The 19,191-nt window shown below is 46.9% G+C and overlaps 1 protein-coding gene across 2 annotated transcripts in view; it reads right to left on the reverse strand.

Moving 5' to 3' along the window:
• The window catches only part of arid1ab (AT-rich interactive domain 1Ab), a 74,040-nt gene that overhangs the window by 15,778 nt on the left and 39,071 nt on the right, over window positions 1-19,191 (reverse strand). For both annotated transcript variants that reach the window (XM_028597311.1, XM_028597310.1), the window contains exons 4-5: window positions 18,020-18,136; window positions 198-438 (exon numbers count right to left, since the gene is read on the reverse strand). In XM_028597311.1, coding sequence (XP_028453112.1) covers window positions 198-438; window positions 18,020-18,136 — 358 coding nt within the window. The remainder of the gene's footprint in view (window positions 1-197; window positions 439-18,019; window positions 18,137-19,191) is intronic.

A 19,191-nucleotide genomic window follows, 5' to 3' on the forward strand; every position in this document is an offset into this window, starting at 1 on the left:
GTGTTGCATTCAGAACGAGATTTCAAAAGACCACTTCAATGCTACTTCAATGCAATGAAGCGTTTGTACTTCTGACACTGCGGTGTAATCCTTTAAGACGTGCCAACAAAAGACATTTGCTAAGGACGGGCAGAAACAACATTACAAAGATTTAGACCTGTCAAACACCAGCTTGGTTCTTGGTGTCCTGCCTTTACCTGGCACAGCAGCGGGGGACAGCGGGCCGGTGCGGGAGGGCGTGACGCTGGCGGGGGAACCCACGGGCGACGGCGAGGGCCCGCGTAGGCCTGGCAGGTGGGGCGAAGTGTGCGGCGAGAAGGGCGACTGGGCGGGATTGCTCTGCTCGCCCTGGCTGCTGGATACCCCTGAGGTGCTGACGCCCGGGCTCAGGGCCCCCTCTGTACCCGTGGGCAGGTCATCGATGGAGCCCGACAGATCCTGGGACGAGAGGAGCAACACGGGTTAATGAGAGCTTTCACCGGGGGTGGGGGGGGCAATCAAGTCCGCTCACCTTTTGACACATCTCAGGGTTTATATCAGGAGGAACTGTACAACTATATACATTTATTTTTGATTTGTGAAGAAGAAAAAAAATAAAATACAGACACGGACTTCCTGATAACTATTAAGATTGAGCTGGTAGCTTTGAATATTACCAAGTACATTGATTTTTTTTCTTGAGGTAAAACCACGGAACCATGGTTAACAACAGGAGGCCAACGACTTTGCATTTTTGTATGAATTATGTGTTTCTTCAGCATGCAGTTTATTCACTTCAAATCAACTGGTGGCAACTAATTCCAGTGTTATTGGATGTGCCATTTCAACCGTTTGTAACGGGATGGGATTGGTTTATAAGATCAAACATTTCCGAGACATAAAACTATCAATCAAACAAAAGGAGTCCTCTGCGGCTTTGAGGAAGCTGGGATTATGATGGAGTGTGTGTGTGTGTGTGTGTGTGTGTGTTTGGGGGGGGGATGATGTGGAAAAACCGATACGTGATATCGGCGTGTCAGCGTGTGTAAGCAGAGATGTAAATAAAAGCCCAGTTTGGCTCGGACTCTTAAAGCTGGAGAAGAAAACTGCTGCATATGGGAGAGGGGGGGGGGATTTGAATCATACTCAGGCTGTTTTTTTTTCCCTTTCGTGCACATACTTGAATGAGGACAGGAGAGCATTTTTATTTCGGAGCCACGTCAAAGTCAAGTGAGATCAAATCGAGTGGAAATCCAAATGGCCACTGATGCGTTATACAGCAATCTTTGCCTTCATCGGGGTGTGTTCGTTATTCTCTCATACAAGCAGACAGCCACTATTATGGTGCTAACACACATCGGGTACAAGGACTTCTTTCTCCACCGTTTAAAATAAAAAATAAAAAAAAATACTCCACATCCCTCCTATAATGCTGATAATGATCCATCCTGGCAAGGAGAACTCTGTTTGTGCCGCTTGCAAAGAAAAATTGTTGTGTGTGTATGTGGGGGGGGGGGGGGGGGGGGGAATATTTGAAGCAAGTGATCTTGGGAGGCAGTTGAAATAATTGGTGCTGGGCACCGGCTCTGGTGCCATGTGGTGTTGTTATTGAGCCTCGCTGGCTGTGACACAAAGACAGCCAGGCAGGAAAGGAGGCAGGGAGGCAGCCGGCGCTGATTATGTTTGTGGGAAGGTGAATGTTTACACACTGGCCGTCACGTGGAGCCCATGTGCTTACTCAGAAATGCACGCTCATCTGCCAGTCACATAGAAAGGAGGGGGGGAAAAAAAATGGGAGGAGGAGGAGGAGAAGGAGGGGAAAAAAAAAAAAAAAAAAAAAAGCACTCATTGGAAGGTGGCCAAGTATTCCCATACAAATCTCACACTCGCAGGCTGGCTGCAGCCCCGAAGCCGGCGGTTTTACACTTGAAACGGCGCCCGTTGCTATTTTTGGGACGTGACCTGATGGAGGAACCCCAGAGGGAGTGACAGGAGGAGAACGCTGATTCAGAATCCACCCCCACCCTGTTCCCTCTGCCCTCCCTCCATCTCTGCCTCGCTTTTCTTCCCTCGACTTCGGTGACTGCACAAACCCAAGGCCTTTCTGACCCGCACAGGAGACGTGGCAGCTACGCAACCGCCGCAAAACCCCGCGTGAAGGCTTCACGTCCGAGAATCGCACCCTTAAAGTGTTCCACTGGCCGATGCCCGATTAATGTTCTCGAATGGGGGGGTGGGGTGAGAATGAGCGACGCGGGAGAGACGAGAGGCTTAGTGCTCTGGAGTAGAGAGCAGAGATCAAACACAGCATGACATTCCCAGCTTAAAACGACCATGGCGGGATCCTTTCTTTCCAGCAGCCAGCATCGTCAGATGACCCCCCCCACCACCTCCACTCAGACATCACAAGACCGGTCATCTGACAGAGGGCTGAGTCTGAAGGCCCTGGGCCAGCCGCCACGATGACCACCTCAGCAGCTGCCGTACTCTACGCTTCAGAGATCACCACGTGTCTCCTCGAGGAACCCCGCCCCCCCCTCCTAAATCAACCCTCTCCCTGACCTGGACCACAGGGCAACAAGGTCAGGGTGTCCACGCCTGGGTGTTATGCCCGGGGGGGTGGCACCACAACGGGAGGTCACTGTGGACGGCTGCACAAGACACACACACACACACTTCAGTCAGGAGACAGGAAGAGAGACCAAGGAAGCATCAACAAGGAAGGATCCTTCCTTTTAAAAAAAAAAAAAAAAAAAAAAGCGGGGTTTGGGGTACTCCTGGGGGCCCTTGGGGGGCCAGGATCAGTTGAGTAAAAAAAAATAAAAATCTACCAGACATAAGCAAAGTTGGAGAAGCAACAGTCTTCACTCCTGCCACTATGACCTCATGCAGTGTAGATTATGGCTGGACTCCAAGATCAACTGTCAGCTGCCAAAAAAACAGCATTCAATACTTCCTCAGACTTGTCATCTTGTTTACTTATTCTCTGAAGAGACAAGTGTCTGATTTAAAATAGTCCTATTGCAAACTGTAGAAAGATTTTTTATTTATTTTTTTGTGGAGAGGGTTACACGTCGGCTGTCTCAGTTTTAATCAACACATCTTTCCAAAATTGAAAAGGATTTGGATTGGATCTGCGGATTCTGAACGAAAGTAAAATAAATCACCGGTTACATATAATAATAAAAAAAATAAAGTGCTCTTCAACGTTTGAATTCAGGCTTATTTTGTTAAATAAAAAAAATAGGTTGGTTTTTTGTTTGGATGGGAGAAACTGGCCATATAAACTACAAAGTGAAGACAGTAAACCAACAAAAAAAAAAAAAAAAAAAAAGATTCCCGAGTTGGGGTTTTCTTTAGTGCCCCCGATGCATAATTACAGAACATTCACTCACACACACACACACACCTGCCATGCCACGCAGCATAGAGGGCGAGCTCTTTACCATTCTGTTAATATTAATATCTAACAGCTGACAGCTCCGATCCCTCAGCCTGGATAGGCAGAAGCATTGAACACACACACACACACACACACACACACACACACACACACACACACACACACACACACACACACACACACACACACACACACACACACACACACACACACACACACACACACACACACACACACACACACACACACACACACACACACACACACACACACACACACACACACCCACCCCCACTCTGCAGTCATTGATTTTTCCCAGCTCAATACTGCACAGCACCAGCCTGTTCTGCTGACTGCACAAGCCGGACAGCGAGAGAGGAGAGGAGAGGAAGAGGGGGGGGGGGGGTTGGTGATACTGATGCCGTGTGCCTCTGCCATTCAACACGCTCATTATTAGAAGGGAAATGATGAAGAGGGCACGGATCAGGCATGAGGAGGAGTTGAGGGACGACGGTGCGGCTAAGTTGGAGCGAGATGGTTTATGAGCACGGAGGAAGGTTACGGCGGTATTATCCACGACAATTAGAACAGCTGATGACACAAAAATATACAACAACAACAACAACAACACGCTAGGTTGTTGGGTTTTTTTCTACGTGCAAGAAAAGGAGGGGAAGATATGGGAGCTGCGTTTGTGGAGAGAAGGAGAGAGCTGCGGTTCTGTGGAGCTTCAAGCTCCTCTCTATGGCAGCCATTTTGTGTTCTTCCCAAGCACTGCCTAACATGGAACTTCAGAGCTGAGAACTGCACAACAGTGTTCAGAATGTCTGAGGGTAGAAGAGAGGCAGAAAAACAACAGATTTATGCAAAGTGCAGTGTTGAAAATTCATTTAACAATTTAAAAAAAAATTAAAAATAAATCCAAGAACATTTCTTCTAATGCAATTATTGCTCATGAATGTGGAAAATGGCAGAAGGTCTTTACTACTGCCATTATTCCCATATTCTCCACTGCTCCTCTGAGTGTGCCTGTGCTCTCTCTGAGTCATCTGCTCGGCTCTCCACCGTCCTAATGTATTCCATTTGCAGATTACTTCAGTGAATCAATCGAGCCCAACCAGAGCCATTAGTCTGCCAAGCCGGCCCATTTCTTTCTTCTTTCTCTTTTTTCGTGGGTTAGGAGAAACAGAAAGTGGGAGAAGAGAGGTCGCGTAGCGGCCCTGAGATAATGAAACGTATCTGGAATGTGTGACCCTGGCCAGTAGTGTAACTAGATCTGGTGGTAAGGAGGGAGAGGAGGTGTGTGTGTGTGTGTGTGTGTGTGTGTGTGTGTGTGTGTGTGGAGGGGGGGCAGAGTTCATCTCTCAGTCACACACTCTCCCTGACCCACTCTTCTCTGTCATTCTCAGACCTCACCAACCGCCTGGTTGGCAGGCTTCCTTATTCTCAGGCCTCCAGATGCTAAACACAATATAAAGGGGGGGGGAGCGAAAAGAAAAGCTCACTCACTCCAGACTGGCTTGCACACATGCTCACATATCCTCTGTGGCGAGATATTAGCTGAGGAAGAGAGAGTAAGAAAGAAAGGGGGGGGGTGGGAGATAGAGGAAAGGAAGGGGAAACAAATGGCTGCATCTCAAGGGCTGCCATGGTTACTGTGATCCACGTGGTTGACACATTAGAACTGACACAGTCCCTCCCCCCTGTTGCTGTCATCTCTCCCCCCCCCCCCCTCTCTCTCTCGGCGGCCTCCCTGCGTGCCTGGCAGGGTCACGGTGCAGTCAGCTACTACAAAAGAAGCAGCCGGTCATTGTTACGGGAAACGCAGACGCACCAAAGCCCCGTTCCTCACCCACACGCCCCCCACTCCTGCTCCACCGCCGCTTTAATTACACACTCAGCCTCCAGGCCCTATGCACTGACAGGGCTGAGAGACACGCACACTGACACACTGAGAGTGGACAAACCCCAAACAGCTACATCTTGTTACTCCTTTCCTCGAGCCCCCGACTGTTTACGTTTCCAACGTGGCGGCGAGAACGCTCCGGCGCTGCATGCTCACCGCTCACTCGGGGCAGAGTGGGCTTATTTTTTTTCTGATATCAAAAACAGGGTCACGGGAAAAGCAGTCGCTTCCCTTTAAAAAGCGTTTAGATCAAGTGAAATCTTCTCTGCACGGTTTCTAAAGGGGGGTGGAGGGGGAGGGGGGGGAACGTGCTGACTTGACTCGACTGAGCCCAGAGGCATAATTATCCCTGGACCATTATCGGAGTACTTCATTCTGCGCGCACACAGATGACAGAAAGACAGGAACGCTCAGACTAAAACTCTAAATGAAGGCCGTCTGGTCGAGGAAACCACCTGTTGACTGACTCCGGGAAGCAGCGCCGCCGTGGGTGGTGACGGGGCAGGAAATGCACGGGCGTCGGTGGGTGGTTGCCGACCCCCTCCCCCCCCGGACACCTGCCCGGTGCCGGAGGCTCCCACCTGCACCCAGGGGCCGCCGTCGCGAGCTACGTGGAGCTTCCGGGGAGGTCCACCGATGGCTTGGAGAGAGAGGGAGAGAGAGAGACAGCTCCAGCTCCAGGTTTGCAGGGCTGAGCTCCAACCATAAGGGGGCACTCCCATCCCACTGTGAGGGATGAAACCGGGAGGGGTCCAGCAGCAGCCATTACAGGGCTTTTGGAGAGAGGAGGAGAGAAACTCTCCACACAGAGAGACAGCTCCAGACCCAGTCCAGGTTTGCAGGGCTGAGCTGGCTCAAAACACTACTCAGACGTTACCACCACGTCCCAGTTCTGCTCTCCCGTTTCTCCGAGAGGCCAAAGTTCCCACGGATGTAAACATGCCAGGGATGAAATGCTCCGGGCCTGGGGAGGAGCAAAAGGATCTTGTCTGGAGGATCGGTGCCACAGACACAATGTCTGCTACCTCCACGGAGCCACCTCCAGCTCCCCAGAGATTACAGTTACGCTGCTGCTTCCTCACCGGCAGCCACCACGTGGGAAGGATAAGAAAAGAAAAGAAAAAAAAGCAAGATTGAACAGGGACTTTCACATGCAGCACAGGCTGACGACTGAAACTGTTCTGTTTAACATTCCACACAGCAGTCAAAATGGTAAAGCCAACCAATATAGGCTTTCTTTGCACATTTGCCTAACCCTGTAGGGGACAACCAGTCCAGTCTGTGTGTAGCTAACACCGAGTAGATGAGGATGGAGGGTGAGGAGGGTGTGGGAGGGATTGCTGGAATAATGGGGAGAATATGGGGGTTATTTCATAGTAGCAGGGAGTGAGAGATGTTAATTTGGGATACGGAGAGCGAGGGGGCTTGGGGGGTTTGCTGGGTGGGGGCCCAGTTTCATCCATCTAGGCTCAGCAAGCTTAGGGGGGTCCAACCGACAGAGCAGGGGATGAGGGGGGGTGGGTGGGTGTGGGGAGGGAAATGGCATAGAGAGGACAGATCCATCTAGGCTCAGCAGCTTGGTCCAGCGAGAGCAGGAGAAAGCAGAGGACAGACAGTGCTGCAGTCAGCCACAGTCTTTGTGCTGCAAAACTAGCTCAGCCCAGCAGAAATGGAGGCAGAGGGGAGGGGCATGGGAGCGAGTGTGTGCGTGTGTGTGTGTGCGCGTGTGTGTGTGTTAGAGTGAGTGAGCAGAGAGAGCAAAAAAGGGAGAGGGAGAGTGTTCTGTGTGCGTGCGAGCGTGCGCACACAAGCTCACAAGAGCAAAACAGGGCTTGGGTTTTAGCGGGCTGAGAAACAATTCACTGAAGCAAACGCAAAACAACACACTTTGTCAGCAGATTGAATTTTCTCAAGTACATTAATTAAAAATCACATAAGAGGAAAGGAAAGGGGTGAGACAGAAAAAAAAAAAGGGAGCAAGAGGAGAGAAACAGCCGAGCTGGGAGGAGGGAGGGGGGAGTGAGAGCGAGAGGCGCCCTGGAATCTGAATAAGGCATGTACACACAGGAAGCAAAGGGCCCCCAGAATAGCAACAGGAAACTGGCCCCGGAGTCTGAATAACGTCAGCGTCAGAGCCTCGCAAAACAAGGCTGCGCTGCACAGCGTTATGAAAGCTGATTTACTGAGAAGAGAGAGAGAGAGAGAGAGAGAGAGAGAGAGAGAGAGAGAGAGAGAGAGAGAACGAGGAAGGGAAGAGGAGGACGGAGGGGGGGGAGGAGGAGGGCGCAGGCGAGGGAGAGAGAAAACGAGAATATAGACAGAAAGAGGAACGAGAGAGAGGCAGAGTGTGAAATATATATATATATATATATATATATATATATATATATATATATATATATATATATATATAATATATATAAAAAAACAAAAAGAAAAAAAAAAAAAAAAAAAAAAAAAAAAGAAAACAGAGTGTAACATTGAGAAAGGCAAGGAGGGGGTTGGGCTGGATAGGAGAGGAGAGGAGAGGGAAAAAAAAAAGTGGGCCGGCCTTGTCAGGCTGATTGCTCCAGAGCTATGTCGCAAAAACAAGCTTAGCTGCAGCAGGAGAGCAGAGCAGAGCTGGGCTGGGCTGAGCGGGGGAATGGGGATTGCAGGAAGGGAGTGTGTGTGTGTGTGTGTGTGTGTGTGTGTGTGTGTGTGTGTGTGTGTGTGTGTGTGTGTGTGTGTGTGTGTGGTGGTGGTGGTGGTGGTGGTGGGGGGGGGACTCAGCACCAAGACTGGAAGATCCCTTGGTTCCAGATCAGGAGGCTTTGCACATAACATTAAAGGTCATTAGGGGTTGGGGGGGGGTGGGGGGGTGGGGGGGCGTCTGTTGTTGTTATGTGGGTGGTCCCTGAGTTTTGCAAATGCACTGGATGAGACTGAATTCATGCGGGGGTGGGGTCCCGATAGGCAGCGATGTGGTGATACATTTGAAAAGGTGAGAAAACTAGGACCTGCAGTCAAAGACCGGCACTAAATTATCAAAAAAAAATAAAAAAAGTCCACTGATAAGAAAGCAACAGTTGTGTGCCTTTTGTCTTTAAAACGACGTGACACAGAAGCCTACCTCATCTACCACATCATTAAAAATCTGAAAAACTGAATAATCGAGAAAAGCGATTATTTTGCACGTTATATTTTTGCAAGTGAACTTATTTTGTCTTGTAAAAAAATTTCAAAAGGGAAAAGTATTAAGGGAAATGTCACAGCTCTATGAGATTTCATGGTTAATTTGTTTAACTTTTTCACTGTTTTTTTTTTATTTATTTTTTTAAGTTCAATACTTGCAACATCTTTCCAAAAGCCAATGAGTAATCGTGTTAAAATAAATCTCTTTTATTGACCAAAATGATCGTTCTTAGGAATTCTTCCATAATGGGCAGCCCTACCACATTACTATGTTTAAGTTGTTCATCTACAGTAGGGCTTAAAAAAATAAAATAAAATCTACAGAGTCTCCTTCATTATAACCTTAGTTTAAAGGCATAAACATACATGTGTGACACAAATCAAGTGGACGACGCACACGACTGGCCATTCCTCCGAGATAAAAAGCCCACTCCAGATGGAGCCTCTTATTTGGAAAGGCGAGATGAACAGGAGGATGGAGGACAGGAAAAACAAACTCAGGCGTGAGTGTGTGACCAACATGTGACCTTCCTCCTTCAGACACATCCGACAGAAGAAGAAGAAGAAAAAAAAAAAAAAAAGGAGCACCACAACCAGTGGGCGGTTCGGAGTGGGATTAGCCCCACAGTGGAGAAAGGGTGTACGAAAGACCTGGGAAAGGACAAGGAGATTTGGGGTTTTTGAAAGGTGGGAGGGGAGGGAAAGGTGGGAGGGAGGGAAGTTGGTAGTGGTCTGGTAGTTCTTTCCATTCTTATGGGTTGACATGGAGAGGAAGGGTCACTTCCGGGGAGAATGAAAGCAAAGACAGCAAACACTACTTCTGCTGGAGGCTGGCAGGAGCTTTCTCACTATAGAGGAGATTTCAATTCCACAATTTATTTATTTTTTCAAATACGCTGCACTTTCGCCGCATAAATTGCCGATTTCCGCGCAAAATATGCGGGGCTTGCAAAAAAAATAAATAAAAAGTCCCATAAATCTGAAAAATGTTGTGTTTACTTCACACAAGAGCAGCCATTTTCCTCTGTTGCCATGGGAACGTTATGAATCGCATTTTTTTAAGAAAACGTGCCACATAATCAAGGATTTTTGGCCGCAACAATCACAAAAAAAACTCAGCATTTTTCTGGAAGGACTGACTATTATACATTTTATTTAGTAACGTACAGTTATTAGCACTTGTGTGTTATTAGTGTCAAACTAAATCAGTCGTACACGCAGTACTGTCCATATTCTATCTGTGGACATGTTGTTACGCTGTTTATGTGCACAAAAAAAAGGTGCACACAAACAAGGTGTTGGCTAGAGCTAACAAAAACAATGAAAAATCAAGACTTGTAATTGGAACGTGTTTCTGGTGCTTCCGAGGTCAACGGAACGCACCAGAAATACCAGGGGTGTAAGTCACATGTTTTATCAGGACACGATATTATATCGATTCTTTGGACAATACAATACAATAATTTACCGGTATGCCAAAGTCTGCCGTGACACGATGTCGATTCCATTCGATTCGGGGGGCCTGCGACCGATTACGAGAACGTACCATAAGCCTATTTCATCCAATCACTCACATTCATATCAACTCACAAAAAAATAAATATTGGATCGTTGAGGATTGAATCAACGCGTCGATCCAGAGCCACGCATCGTTCCACCTCTACTAAATACTCACATGGTTCAAACTCCACACCTACTGTTTTTTTTTTTTTTTTTTTTTTTAAACGCAGGCTTTGTACTAAATATTTCAAATCTTAAACCCAAACTGAGATAACCCTGATGACATCATCAGCTAGTTATTTTTTTATTTTTTACTTTTGAAAGCTCCCTTCCAGAGCCACAGAGGACATTACAACAAGCTAGTAGTCCTTGTGAATAGTGAAATCGGTGATGTGTAAAATTGGGGCGGAGTGCCCCTTTAACCAGCAACTATGGTTGTTCATCAAAACCTTAAATTAAATCAATGATGTGACGCATTCGAAAGAGAAAGGCAGAAAAAGGTCTCTTTTTTTCTCTCCTTCCCCTTAGCTCTGTGAGTCATTGCCTTTCCCTAGAAATGACTCTATTAGTTCTTATTTAAAGAGAACACAGACGTTCCAGTTGCATGGCTTGTTGTGCTGTACTCACTGTAAGTTGGTGTGGATTAGCATCAGCTACAGGACTACGAGTGGAAAGAAAAAAAAGACAACAGCAGGTCCGGGGAAGCGACGGCGTGGTAAGTGCTCAACAGTTGGACGGTGCATTTGTGTCCCGGAGCCAGGAACCGGCTCAACCTGCTCGGCTAGTTCCACTACGGCTGCCTGTTTCTCTCTCCCCCCTCCCTCACCTCTTCTTATCCACATGCCTTTTCTCAGGCTGACTGTTGCTTTCCTACCTGCACCTTCCAGCAGGCGCTGAGCCTCCCGCGCTCCTCTATTCCCACCTTGACGGTGGGCGGGCCCTGACAGATGCTGGGGGGGGGGGGGTTTAGCACCTGGCTCAAACAGACCCATCTGTGCTCCAGGATGAGGTGATGTCTGGCTGGCTCTGTGCGAAAAGCTACTAAAGTAGCTGAATAGCGCTTACCTCTTGGCTGCCTTCGGATCGGGATTCAAAACGCTGGGGGAGGGGGGGCAGATTGAAACAAAAAAGGCGTCTGTGCAAATCACCGCAGGTGCTCGCAGAGTAAACAGAAGACCTTTCCCTCATCAAAGTGAACCTGTAGATCTGTCGCACGCATCTTCTCAGGTGCACCGGAACTTGGAAAACGGGTTTCTTTGCTTACTGTGATGAGTGGCGGAAGAAGGATTTAGATCCTTTACTAGTAAAAGTACTAAAAAAACAAAACCAAAAACAAACTCTGTTACAGTAAAAGTCCTGCGTTGATAATGTTACTTAAGTAAAAGTATGACAGTATCATCAAGGAAATGTACTTAAAGTATTAAAAGTGAAAGTACTCCATGCAGAAAATTCCTCACCCAACGACCCAACCAGTTGTGTGTTTAATGGTCTGATCATGTCAGCCAGACGTGTAGGCAGTTATGTTGGCTAGATTAATTTATAATGAAACAGCAGTTTATAAACTACATGTGTTTTGTGTGCAAGAATCTTAAAGCGCCCATATTATGCTCTTTTTCAGGCTTTTAATTGTAGTTTAAGGTTGTACTAGAATAGTTTTACATGGTTTAATTTTCAAAAAACACCATCTTTTTGTTGTACTGCACAGCTCTCTCTCACTGCTGCAGCTCTTCTTTTCACCTGGTCTCCGTTTTAGCTACAGAGTGAGACCTCTTTTCTTCTTCTTCTGTACTATCTTTGATTGCACTCGCACATGTGCAGTAGCTCAGATGTAGATCATGTCAGCTAGCTCCATAGACAGTAAAAAGAGCCCGTTTCTCCGACTTCGGTCAGTTACAAGGCAGGATTAGCTGGGAGACTTCTCAACGAGGGCGCACATGTGCGTAGTTCTTTTGTAGATTATGGTGAATTTATGTGTGTTGTAGCAGTGCTTTGCTATTGAGAACGAGGTAGCATGCTAACGCTAGCATACTAACGGTCGCGGTTAGCCAGCTCGTTTCGGCTAGTGACGTAGAAGGCTGTGCAGATTTTGAACAGCTCACCCGGAGACTGAAGCCAGGACACATTCAGAAACTGTATCTCACTCAGAACACCATGGATGGATTGTTTTCAAAGTTTGTATGCGTGTGGAAGCACCAGAGACACAAAATAACACCCCAAATCCCAGAAAAAGTGATTTTTTCATAATATTGGCACTTTAATGTGTAAAGTAACTAGTAACTAAAGCTGTAACAGATGAATGTAGTGGAGTCAAAAAGTACAATAATTCTCTCTGAGATGTAGCGAAGTAGAAAGTGGGCATGAAAAGACCAAGACTCGAGTCAAGTACAAGTAGCTCAACATTTGCACTTCAATACAGTACAGGAGTAAATGTACTTAGTTACATTCCACCACTGAATACGATGCAAGCCAGTTCATTTAAGATCAGACTAGCCAAGTAGAGGTGCACAAATAGGTACTGATCACCTCTTTCTGAATCAATCAATGCAATAACTATCATTTAACAGATGAATTAATACTAAAATAAGTAAATAACCGTAATATAGAAAATATGATACCTTAAAGGCTAGGCTTTTTGTGATGCACTTGCTTGCTAATGAGACAATGAGCTTGCTGGTGAGCTAAAAACTGTTGCTACAATTTGAATTGCCAAAAAATGTTGGGAGTTTTCAGTACCAATACCAATAGGACACTGGTTTGACTTATATAGAAAAGAAAAATCCCTTTATTTCACACACACACACACACACACACACACACACACACACACACACACACACACACACACACAAAAGCTAAACTTCTCAAATGCATGCGTTTACTTTTGTTTTTCCTGCAAGAGATTTGCTTAATAAAACCGTCCAAAATAATCAAAATTTTGATATATTTTTACTCTAAAGCAGGGATCTTCAACAGGGGGTCCGGGACCCCTAGGGGGTCCTCAGAGTCAATGCATTTCCTCAATGAATCCAACATATTATTAGCAAATATGAATCCCCACATGATAGGCTTTACTGGCGTATGTGAGGCAGTCAACTAAGGTAGCAGTTCATCCTGAGGATTCACTGTGCCGCATTTTAAAATGAAAACGGTAGGCCCAGTTTTAATATGCAACTTCATTTTATACAATATATGTAGTAAGGGGTCCCTGCTCCATCTCTCTTTCAGCTAAGTGGTCCTTGGCTTAAAAAACGTTGAAGACCCCTGCTCTAATGGATGCGTTGCCATTTTCAACTAGCTTTGTATCATACCAACGTGGGTAGCAGTGTTTTCCTCTATGTTGATTTCTGATACCGTGGTGGCAGAAAGTTTACCGGGGCGGGCCGCCACGGTAAAATCTCCCGGCTCCAACCTGCTGGGACAACGCACTTCACGCCATCCGGCGGATTTTTCACCGGCTAGAGGGCCTGTTGCTCCGATACAGAGAGTAGAGAAGCAGGTGGGGAGAGAGAGAGAGAGCTGAGCCCCCCTCTGTTTCTCAAACTCTTCATTAAACTCTAAAACTAGACCGTTAAAATCCAAAGCAGGATTCTGTCACGGTATTGCCTACTTCTCGCCTGAAATGGTTTCAGAAACTGATTTCAGCTTACACTTTTAACAGTTATACAAGATGGTTTGTTACCAGCCAGCGGCCACGTTGCCTCCTCCGACACGCTCACCAGCAGCAGGCGCTCTTATTGGTTTCGGTGCGGCACAGTGCATTATGGTAGTTTGAGCAATACCACAGCCCGTTTTCTCTGTATTCTCTGGCCATATAGCACCAATTAAAAAAAAATAAAAATGATAGTGCCATTCTATGACAAAGACAGCCCAGTTTGATGAAAGGACCCTCTTTTCCAGCGGTAAAATAGTTTTTCAGATGTTAACAAGACAAAAATGAGAGAAAAATGGCAGAGAGAAAAAAACTTTTTTAAAACTTTTTTTTTTTTTTAAATCTGTCTCACAACACAAACACTTCCATCTTAACAAATGGCACATTTACTTTGAGACACGTGTGTGACTTCTTTTTGCACTACATCCTTTCATTTTTGTTCCCCTCTCTGAGTCTTATTTTTTGAACGCTTAGTGAAGTGAAGTCAGAGTCAAGTGTGTTATCGAATGGAAGGATGCCTCAGTTGCGCCTCTGGGGCGCTGACTTTTTTTGGTTAGTTTAAAAGGTGCAATATGTAATATTGTGTGTAATACTGGCAGCTAGCGGTTAAAATAGTTACTGCACTACCAATTCAAAATACTGGAGAGTCGTCTCCCCCGCCCCCTCCTGCCCAGACTCAAAGTTCACGGGGGTTGCCAGGCTGAGACCGCAGCATTCACAACAATGTAGCTGGACGCTTTTCTCACATAGCCAGTTATTACTCCACAGCACAGCGGAGTAGCTAACGGTAGATGCTAGTCTCACATAGCCAGACATTACTCCACAGCACAGCGGAGTAGCTAACGGTAGATGCTAGTCTCACATAGCCAGACATTACTCCACAGCACAGCGGAGTAGCTAACAGTAGATGCTGGCTATATTGACAGTCATAAAAGCCTGTGCTCAGGCAGAGCTCTGTAACCAACTGACAGACACACTTTTTTGGCTTAAAATTACAGTATTAACCGCTAAAAACACAACAACCTCACTGTCCTCTCCACATGCCAGTCAGGCTTAGAATTACAATACGAAACGCTAAAAATACCACTACCTTGCCGACTGAAGACACTTCATTGGCTTAGAATTACGGCAACAATCGCTAAACACACTGCAAACTCATAGACCCCTCTTTCCGATTTACAGCCCCCCTCTCGTGGCTTAAAATAACTCACCGTTGTCGGCTCCAGCCGCTGAAGAGGCTACACGCTGTAAACAGCCATGGGCTGCCCGGTAACGTTAACAGTTAGCAGGGTTAGCATGGCGGCGTTAGCCAGGACCAGTCGGGATCACTTTACTGGCTATGTCTCAATTGTTTTTGCGAGTAACCAACTCGGTTACTCTAGCTATATAATTCAATGTGAGTACACAAATGTTGAAATGACAAAAAATGCCATCCCTAGTAGCTGTGATAAATTAGCCTGAAGCTAATGCTTACCGGTTCAGGAGAAAATAAGCCAACTCTGCGTCCTTGTGGGCTCTAAGCTGTCTCCATCTTTCAAATACATCTCCAATATTTACCAGGGGGTTGGTACGTCTCTGGTCACGCAACTGTTAGAAACATGATGTTTTCTTTTTTTATGTCATGTAGAATCTATCTCTGTTGATCCTGTTCGTTTGTTTGCTGCTTTCATGGCTGTACTACCGTTACAGCTGTAGCGCGCTGGGTTTACGTTTTTACAGGTATATCTGGCAACCCGGCCTGCCTGTCAAACTGGGCCGTTGATAACAACACACAGATCAAAACATAAACATAAATTCCGTCACGGAATGTAAATTTCAAAAAGAAAAAATACTGAAATTAGCATTTTTGTCAGAAAAGATAGTATTTCAGTTTAACATGTTTCCTTAATATCTGATGAGGCATTGGTGTCATTTTTGGATTTATTACAGTACAAATATTACATATTGGACCTTTAATGATTTATATTTTATGAAAGTTTTCAGTTACTTTTTTTTTTTTTTTAAACCGAACAGAGAATAACATGCATTCCTGTCTGTTGCAAATTTTGGCTAAGCGTGTGGCCGAGCATCCGATGCCAACCTTTGCTACTTGGCAGACTTTCAGCTGGTACCACAAAGGGTGATGGGCTCTGACAACCGGCCCTCGGCCCAACTGCTGACTCAGAGTACGTCAACAGACATCTGCCTTCGTAGCCACGGGTCCTCCTCTCGACAACGCCGCTCAATTTAGCCAACGGCAGCATCTCGGTCTCGTTAGAAACATCTCTCTGCATTGTGGCAAGAGTTTGTGCCGTGCAAGTCTGGTCACCTAAAAGGTATGACAGCTGCTGCTACTGGTGCCTGGAGGGGTCAATTCAGCCGTTTTGACCCAGGCTGTCAGGGTTACACCTGCAGCTAGCATGGGTCTAATCTGCACAGTGTCCTGGGCACTCCACAGGGGGCAGAAAGGGCAAAAGGAGGAGAAAGAGAATCAGTCCATCTCTACCTTAGCCAGATTAATGGCTCTCTAGGGCTGCTCCTTCTTAGTCGATTAGTCGACTAATCGGTCGTTTTGGTCTTAGTCAACTTAGATTTCTTTTCTTAGTCATGTTTGATGCTTTTTTTCATGCTGAATGACCTATTTCCAAGAAACGTACGAGCGCATCTCTGGTAAACACAAGAATTAAAGTGGTGCTTTTGCATGACTCTTTACGGAGAAACTCAGATTTACAGATCTGTCGATTAAATCAACTAATCGATTAGTCGATACAATTGAATGAGACTTTCTTCAATCAAGCACAGCCCTATGGCTCTCGCAGCCAATCGCAAAGCACCGATGGGGAATCCCCGAGAAGTCGGAGAGAAAGAAATAAAAATAGCCCTGACCTGGCCTGCTCGGCCAATGGCTGAGCCCGCAGAGAGATGTATACATAAATAAGAGAAATAAATAAAAGAGGAGGGAAACACATCCTGAGGGCATGCCCTACTGGCACAGACGGCGCAGCCTCTCATCTCATCCCCCCCCCCCCTCCCTCTCAGCATCTCCCACTCCGACCAATCACTCACGCTATTTGAAGTTATTTGCTTGCACTCCCACAATCCCCGCCGCCCCACCACCCCCTCCCATCGCCGCAGACTCTCTCTCTCTCTCACTTTCATTCTCTCTCTCTCTCTCTTTCATTCTCGCTCATTAATGATCTCATTTCTCACTCTCCTTCCCTGAGGCCCAGAATGAGGTTAGCTCCGCAGTCTGACCTATAAACACTGCCATGGAAACTGCAACGTGTTACAGCAAGACACCTCTTTAACTCTCACCTTTAATCTTAGCCACAGGGCTATCGGACGCCAGATTTAACCCCCCCGCCCACCCCACCCCACCCCCCACACACACACACACACGCCCTCCCCATTTCAGAATTTCTTTTCTAACAAGTCAGTAGAAACCTGCACTGCTTCAACACCCTCAACTCACTCTTGGCATCAGCTCGTTGGGTGTGTGTGTGTGTGTGTGTGTGTGTGTGTGTGTGTGTGTGTGTGTGTGTGTTGAAGTCAGAGAAGGGTGTCTTCATTGAAAAGGATTCGTTCACACCCCAAATTTAAGTCATTGCTGCCGTTCGTTTCCAGATAATGGGGTCGAATACATTTCTATATGCCAACTAAGAAAACATATTTATCTTAGGATAACTTGGACTGTCATGCAGACTTGCGTATCCCCCTAACGTGTCCGTGATTAAGCAGGCGTTACCACAGAAACGGTAAACAAGGCTGGGAATCCATCAGTGTCCGCAGTTTAAAGTACTGAATATTGACAGTCCTCTAGTCAAGCCTGCGATGCCCAAAGTAGTTATAGCTCTAAAAGGCGTAACATGTCCATCACGTTGCTGCGGGTGGATTGGTGCTGCTGAATTCAAGTGTTTGGTAGTCAAGCGACTGCGCATTATTACGAGCTTTAAAACCCAGATACGTTTACTGGTTTGATAGGTAAGAGGGAACAACTGGCGGTAACCGTTAGGGGCGGCTGGAAAACCATTGACTCGCTTAACAACCCTGACATCCCCAAAGAGTCCCACGCCCGCGGACTCTCCGACGTATCGGTATTGGCCGATATGCGCCTTGTTGACAGCTATCGGCCCATCGGCAAATAGGACGACATTCTGCCCGTCGCGTCGCATCAGTTGTTCGCGGTCGGCCTCGGACAACTTAGCTAGCGCATCCAGCTGCTGATTCCAGTGTTTCCCGTATGCGTTTCATTTGGCAGCATCGTGCACCACTGCTTTCGCGTTTTGCCGAGCGCGGCGACAGACAAAAAAAAAATAATAAAAACGTGGCGCGCGGACCCAGCGCGACACCCGTAGCAGGCTACGCTGACCTCGGAAGCAGCTACAACGAGCAACAAGTCAGATGTTAAATGAAGAGAAGGCGGGCTCACCGGCAGACTGGACGGCCGGGCCTGCATGCCGTCTTCTTGACTGCTCTTGTTGGAAGCCATGGGCTGGTTGGATGGAGGAGCGCTGGACTGGGAGCTAAAGGAATCCTGGGAGAGTTCCTGATTATGGGGACAAGAAGGAGATAACACAATGGATCCCATACTTGAAAAATAAATAAATCCCAAAATCTAAGCTGCTGCTTATTGGCTCTTTGCAATATATAGCAATATTAAACACAAAAAAAGGACAGATCTCCACTGGGCTGGATAAATGTAGTGTGCTGTGCCATGAGCAAGCGGGATTCGAATACTTCCTGCTCGGCATGTCTGCGTCACCATAGATGAGACATGGCGCAGGGGAAAAGGCCTTGCTTACTTTACAGCTATTTGAGTAGCTCACTTGGGGCTTTATCTTCATTTTATGTCGGCGTTTTTACCCCCTGACAACCTAAACTGTACGGCAACGCTTCTGTCCCGTGTAATGCAGGAGTTGTTGCGTTGTGTGCTAGTCCCACGCAACATTCCCGGGAATAGTGGAAAAAAAAAAAAACGGGCTCTGGTTTATTGCCATTTCTTCAAACCAAAATCACAAATCGTCACGGGCTGCGCCAAGCGACGGTGCCGCTGCCACAGTAGCCGCGGGAGGGGAACTTGTTTCGGCAGGAACGCGTGCGCGTAGGGAGGTGCGAGCTCTGGAATCGAAATGGCTGTCGGGTGTGTGATGAAAAAGACGGGACACCGTTTCTGTCGGTTCTAGCTCGGAGGAGGATTCCCAACTCCGCCGGAGTTTAGAATGCCAACGCTAAGAGAGCGGAAAGCGGAAAGGTGAGGGACATCTGGCGGGAACCTCCGGGGGCACCAGAACCATCCCATAAATGAAACGCCGTCGATATATAGACTACAAGCCTTCCATATACTCACAGCGGTATTTTGGACCAGCTACGGAAAACTAAGTGCATAATGACTTTAACCGCCTATTACAGAGCACGGTCAAATACGCCTCACAAGAGGCATGAGCCAATGAGGGACTGGCAGGTGTTTACTGGGAGCCAGCTACAGACAGTGTGCATTGACTACAGGACTTGGCACAAATAAGCCATTTAGGAGAACGCACTCTAGTGGGAAACACAGATGGACCATTATAGCTAAAGCGGGCTAACGGAGGTCCGTGTGGC

Source organism: Perca flavescens, chromosome 14 (assembly GCF_004354835.1).
Source record: "Perca flavescens isolate YP-PL-M2 chromosome 14, PFLA_1.0, whole genome shotgun sequence".
NCBI lineage: Eukaryota > Metazoa > Chordata > Actinopteri > Perciformes > Percidae > Perca > Perca flavescens.